Source organism: Martes martes (genome assembly GCF_963455335.1).
Source record: "Martes martes genome assembly, chromosome: 10".
In the NCBI taxonomy this organism is placed as follows: Eukaryota; Metazoa; Chordata; class Mammalia; order Carnivora; family Mustelidae; genus Martes; species Martes martes.
In genome coordinates, this window is record NC_137898.1 from 63,884,686 (window position 1) to 63,890,685 (window position 6,000).

General features: G+C 42.0%; 1 protein-coding gene across 1 annotated transcript in view; it reads right to left on the reverse strand.

The window, feature by feature from the left end:
- The window catches only part of NARS2 (asparaginyl-tRNA synthetase 2, mitochondrial), a 124,960-nt gene extending 120,410 nt beyond the window's left edge, over nt 1–4,550 (reverse strand). Inside the window, exons 1-2 of the mRNA XM_080817450.1 lie at nt 4,019–4,550; nt 442–551 (exon numbers count right to left, since the gene is read on the reverse strand). Coding sequence (XP_080673576.1) covers nt 442–551; nt 4,019–4,159 — 251 coding nt within the window. The 5' untranslated portion in view covers nt 4,160–4,550. The remainder of the gene's footprint in view (nt 1–441; nt 552–4,018) is intronic.
- Between the last annotated feature and the right edge of the window lie 1,450 nt (nt 4,551–6,000).

Below are 6,000 nucleotides of genomic sequence, written 5' to 3' on the forward strand. Positions count from 1 at the left end.
GTGGAATTTAAGAAACAAGTCAGGGGAGCATAGGGTAGCGGAGGGAAAAATAAAACAAGACAAAATCAGAGAGGGAGACAAACCATAAGAGACTCTTAATCATAAGTAACAAACAGGATTGCTTAAGGGGATGGGGGTGAGGGCATGGGTAACTGGTGACGTAATAAGTACTGTATATTATTTAAGATTGATGAATCACTGACCCTTAAATCTGAAACTAATATTATGTTAATTAACTGAATTTAGAGAGAAAAAAAAGAAAAAGAAAAAGAAAGGCCTGAGCTTGGAAGATCTTGATTCCAGATATTTGGACTTAAGCCTCAAAGCTCTGAAAAGTAGATTTGTTGAGATATGAACACTCGATTAGAGAAATGGGGAACAGAGATGAAAGGGGGAAAAAAGGCTCTTTTGTTATTTAAAAAAAAAAAAAACAAACCTCACCTACTGTCAAAGCTTGAATCTGCTACAACCTGAAGGCTTTCCAAAGATGATCCATCATTTATATGCAGGAACAATACTTCCTTCTGGGATCGGACTGAACGAATCCATCCCTAATAAAGAGTCATTTCTAAGTGTGAGTTTAAAACACACAAACATTTTACATTTTCATTACACATGCACATGTAAGACTAAATGGAAAAAAACAATGTCCTCAATCCTGTCTTAACAAATCAATCCCTTTTAGCTCACCGCTAAGCATATATAATTCAGTATGATTCTTATCGCAGTGAAATACAGCTCTGGCATCACACCTTTTTGTTTTGTTAATAAAACTCACCATTCTGAATAGATGCCTAACATTCCAGTAGGTGAAGAGCCTAATTCACATCATCAACTTCCCCAATATTGGCTATTTCACGTATTTCTTCCTGCCCCTTGCTCCTTTTTGCCACAACAAATAACAGGGCACATACTTTCGCCCTTGTCTCCTTTTATATAAAATTCCTAGAAGGGAGATTATGTAGTTATAGACTAGAAACATCTCCATTGGATTTTTGTTTCCCTTTTAGAATGTATCACACAAAGTTCTCAAACAGCTTTTCATTGTGAACATATATTAAGTAATACATAAGCTTTCAAAGACACTCTGAATTCACATGACAGGTACGTGTGAATACAAATGAGAGGTCTTCTAGTAGACCAGTACAAGTAAAAACAGGTCTCAAAGATCACATCCAACTTAAATTTAACTATCAAAGAAACGGGAATATTCTTTCAGACACTGAACAACTGTGAAACTGACGGTGTTTGATTAACTATCAGCCACGCTTGGGAAAAGGGAGATGATTCTACTTACAAAACTGTATTGGGGGCACCTGGGTGGCTCAGGTGGTGACCTCAGGGTCCTGGGATGAACCCCGTAACGGGCTCCCTGCTCAGCCGGGAGTCTTTTTCTCCCTCCCCCTCTGCTGTTCCCCCTGCTTGTGCTCTTGCTGGCAAACAAATAAAACAAAACAAAAAAAACACAAACAAAAACAAAAAAACAAAACAAAAAAACAAAAACAAAAATGGTATCGACCCTTAGTTGTGTTCCCACCATAACCTACAGACAATGCTATTAAAGCTCTTCTCTTACTTATTTGCATGTCCATAATACTTTCAAAGTTTAGGAATCACGCTTTAGTTGCTTTGAAGGCAATTGTCAAGCACAGAGTAGATAGTCCATTAATGTTTTTTAGTGAAAGAATATCTACCATGCACTAAAAATCTACTGTGAGAAGTGTTTTACTACCTTCATGTACCATCTCATCACTTCCTCACAACTCTGTGGATTACCATTATAACCTTTCCTACAAGTGAAGAACCTGGGCTCAAAGAAGTTAAATAACTTGCTGAAGATCACACTGCTTGTTAACATAAAGCCTGAATTTGAACTTTTTTTAGGGCTACACTGAATAAAGTATACATTGCCTCAGTCTCCTATATAAGGCCTTTCACAATTGAGTGTGCCCATCTTTCTGGTTTCACGTCCCCACGCTTCCCTGAAGGCAGCTGCTCTCTGGTCACATTCAATCAATAGTAATTCCTAAAGCACCACTGTCTTGCTCTTCACTTGTTAGTAAAAGGTAACATTTGTGAAGCACCATTTAAAAATGTGCTTCTGTTCTAAGCTCTTTATAAATATTTTACTACTTAGTCCTTACAAGAACTAAATGAAGTGAGTATTAGAGATGAAGAACATATTTAGAGAAGTTAGGATAATCTCTCTAAATAATTAACACCACAGTTCCCAAGTAATAGAGCTAGAATTCAAATACAGTTCTTAGTTCAAAGTTCAAGTTATTATCAAACTTCTCTACAATGCTATCTCCCCCCCAACCCCCAGTTCCTCTGCTTGAGGAACTCCTATCCTTCAGGACTGAAGCGAAATGTCACCTAATACAAGAAGTCTTCCTTGACCTCACATAGTTAAGGACGTCCCTCTCTATTTTCTCAAAATTTTTATACCACCAATACTAATCACATTGCCCCAATTACCAGTCTTAGCCATTAGACCAGGGCTGACCCACAAAAATATAATGTGAGCCACATTATGTAATTCTGCATGTTTTAGTGGTCACACTAAAGTAAACAGGTAAAATTAATTTTAACACTGTATTTAACCCAGTTATGCCCCAAATATCAATGTGTAATCAATATACATATTGAGATATGTTGTATTTTGTTCTCCAAAATTGCTGTGTATTTTACATTTACAGTTATCCTTCAATTTAGACTAGCTGCATTTCAAGAGCTCAATGCCACAAATGGCAGGTAGCTACTAGCTTAGACTGCACAGCACTAAAAGTAAAGCCTTTAACGTAAGCAGTAGCTTTTATTTTTGAATCCTTTCTAGATTACCACTCCCAAGGGATCATTAAGGTATGTATGTCAAATGAATAGATGAATGGAGAAGGTTTTGGTTTGTATCATTGGAAAAAATATGAAACCCAAAGAAATGCAGAGAGGTCACACTGCTAAAAATCAAGGATATCCGAGGACAACAAAAATAACTTCGGGGCACCTGGGTGACTCAGTGGATTAAAGCCTCTGCCTTCAGCTCAGGTCATGGTCCCAGAGTCCTGGGATCGAGCCCAGCATCGGGCTCCCTCCTCAGTGGGGAGCCTGCCTCCTCCTCTCTCTCTTTGCCTGCCTCTCTGCCTACTTGTAATCTGTCAAACAAATAAATAATTTTAGAAAAAAAAAATAACTTCATCAGTGTTTCAGCAACCTATAAAAAAATGGTCAAACCACCTTGTTTGGTCTACTCCCTTAAGGGAAAATCTTCTATGTGGAGCTGTTGCAACTGATATTAACAAGAGAAATAATAGCAGTCAACATTTGACGTGAGTCATTGTTTTAAATGTCTTAATACCTATCTCACTTAATCTTCAGGACTCTATGAGGTTAAGACTATTAGATTCATTGCCATTAAGAAGGAAACAGTTATAAAACACATATGAGACATGCCCATAATTCATAAGTCACTAAGAGGCAGATTTAAACCTAGCCAGCCTAACTCCAGAGTTTCAAACTGCTATACTCTACTCTTTCTCCTAACTTATTAAACATACATTATATATAACCCCCCATTTTTAGGCCTTGGGGTGGTTAAAAGTTGGGAAAAAAGCCATTGTTTAGTTGAACGAGTATTTACTGTCAGACATGTGTGAATACCAAGACAGTTTAAGACACGGTGTCATTTCTCAAGGAGCTAGCTCGCGGCAGACACTATTAACTATGGATGTTCATTAAGAAGGATAAAGGAAAAGAGGCTCGTACGTTTATTCTGCTGTATGACTAACAAGTTTACAGATAATGTCCCACCGGGAAAGCAAAGTTCCAGGACTTCACAGGCATCCCGACAGTTTTGCAAAGAGCAATGGTAGGCAAAGAAAAGAGAAAAGTGTGAACGCACGCGGTTGACCACATTTTCTCCTTTCCCTGCCTGTCATTCTGCCTGACAAGGCAAGCCTAGTCGTGGAGGTGCCATTCAAGTCATTAAAAAGAAAAGCCCACCCCCTTCCCATACACCAACCTGAACCTGAACGCGCTCCCCAATCGTGTTCTGGGCCCCAAGGGCATCCCGCACGCTCAGTCTGGATGAAGGTTTGTGTCTCGGGCAGGGAGTGGAGGAACAGGAGCGCAGGGCTCGAACCAGGCACCGGGCCCCAAACATCGCACGGCTGCCCCAAGCCCTCCTCGGGACCAGCCCCGATCCCGGCGGGTGCGGACCTTGCCTATGGTGAACCTCTCCCTCTCGATTGCTCCCCAATTATGGGCTGCAGCCCAGCACTCAGGCGCTCCACGCCCCCCAACCTCGGCTGCTCCCTGCCCCTTCAGGGGCTCCAGCTTTGTCTCCACAGAACCTCCACTGCGCTTCCCTCTCCCGGGACTGGGCGGAGCGGAGACAACAGAGTCAGTGGCGTAAGCCCAAAAAAACCACGCGCCGTGCGACCGAGACACCTCACGGTGCCGCGTAGTTTCCAAACCCACAGTCCAGACCGCCTCTCCCAGCAGAAGCAAGCGCGACAGCCACCCCTACGTTACACGCCAACGTCAACGTCATCACGCTTCAAGGAGGTTGAGAAGGAGCGTGCGCAGTTCTGACCCCAGTTTACGGAGAAGGCGGGCCAAAGGCAGGTGCGGGCGGAGTAGGGAGGGAGCTGGCCAGAAGCTCAGAAGGGGCGGAGCTAAAGTATTCCAGCTGTAGGCGTCGTTGCTGGGGCATATGGGGAGCACACCTGGGATAGTTCCTGCCTGAGAGGTCTTCATTTCTAAAGCTTCCAGCTGATGCAGAGGAACACTGAGAGGCAAGGAGTGACTGAGGCAGAAGGAAAGCCTCCAGGAGACTTAGGTGTTGAGAGGATTAGCCTGAGGATATCAGTCGTTCTTAAATCATAGATCCTTGCTTACGTCACGGTTGTGTAGTATCAGACTTCCAAACAGACAACTGCATAAAAGGGTGATCAGTTCCCTGGCGGAGCCCAACTGTAGGATGCCAGAGATAGATTGCTGGAGAAGGTAGCCCTCTAACTACTAAAGAGTAACTGAAGAGACCTTGTATATGCAAATCAGAGAAGGCAGACAGACAATGTGAAGATGTTGGAGACTGGAGGGAATGTCAGCCATTGCCTGATGGATTCTCCAAGTCTCTCTTTTTTTCCAACACAGTTATCTGCATTTGTTTGAACTGGCAACAATAACCCTTTCAAATTTATCCACCACCCCCTCCTAAATTAAAAAAAAAATTTTCTATAATTCACTGACAATCATGAAAAGGTTTCCATTCAATTAAAAGATAGAAGTAAGGCATAGCAACTTAAAGTTGTTGCTTTTATTCATTTTACAGATACAGGAACGTGGGCACAGAAAAGGGAAATGACTTGCTCAAGGATATACAATACATCCTATAAATGTGAGATTTAAACTTAGAAATTCCAGCTCCATGCACTAAACTATTATGCTATAGAGTGTCTCAGGATGGGAAGTAAAATCATGGTCCCTTCCACCAAGAAGCTCATGGTCTAGACATGGGGAATGACAACAAAAGAGATTATTGCAATATAAACTTATAAGTACACATAAATATATAAGCCAAGTGGAGTGGTAGTCTAGAAAAGGAAATAAACTAACTTTTTGAGGAGCATCAGAAATTTGCGATACTGGGGGCACCTGGGTGGCTCAGTGGGTTAAAGCCTCTGCCTTCAGCTCGGGTCCTGGTCCCCGGGTCCTGGATCTAGCCCCACATCGGGCTCTCTGCTCCACGGGGAGCCTGCTTCCTCCTCTCTCTGCCTGCTTCTCTGCCTACTTGTGATCTTTTTCTGTCAAATGAATAAATAAAATCTTTTTTAAAAAAAGGAATTTGCAATACTGGGATTTAAGAAGGAGTATTTCCTGCAAGGTGAACGGGAAAGGTTGCTAGGAGGGCAAACAGCCTGGAAGAATTGTAAAATTGTTCTCAAGACATACTAAAAAATATCTGCCACAAAAACACCAGAGCTCTTGGCCACTTCTTGA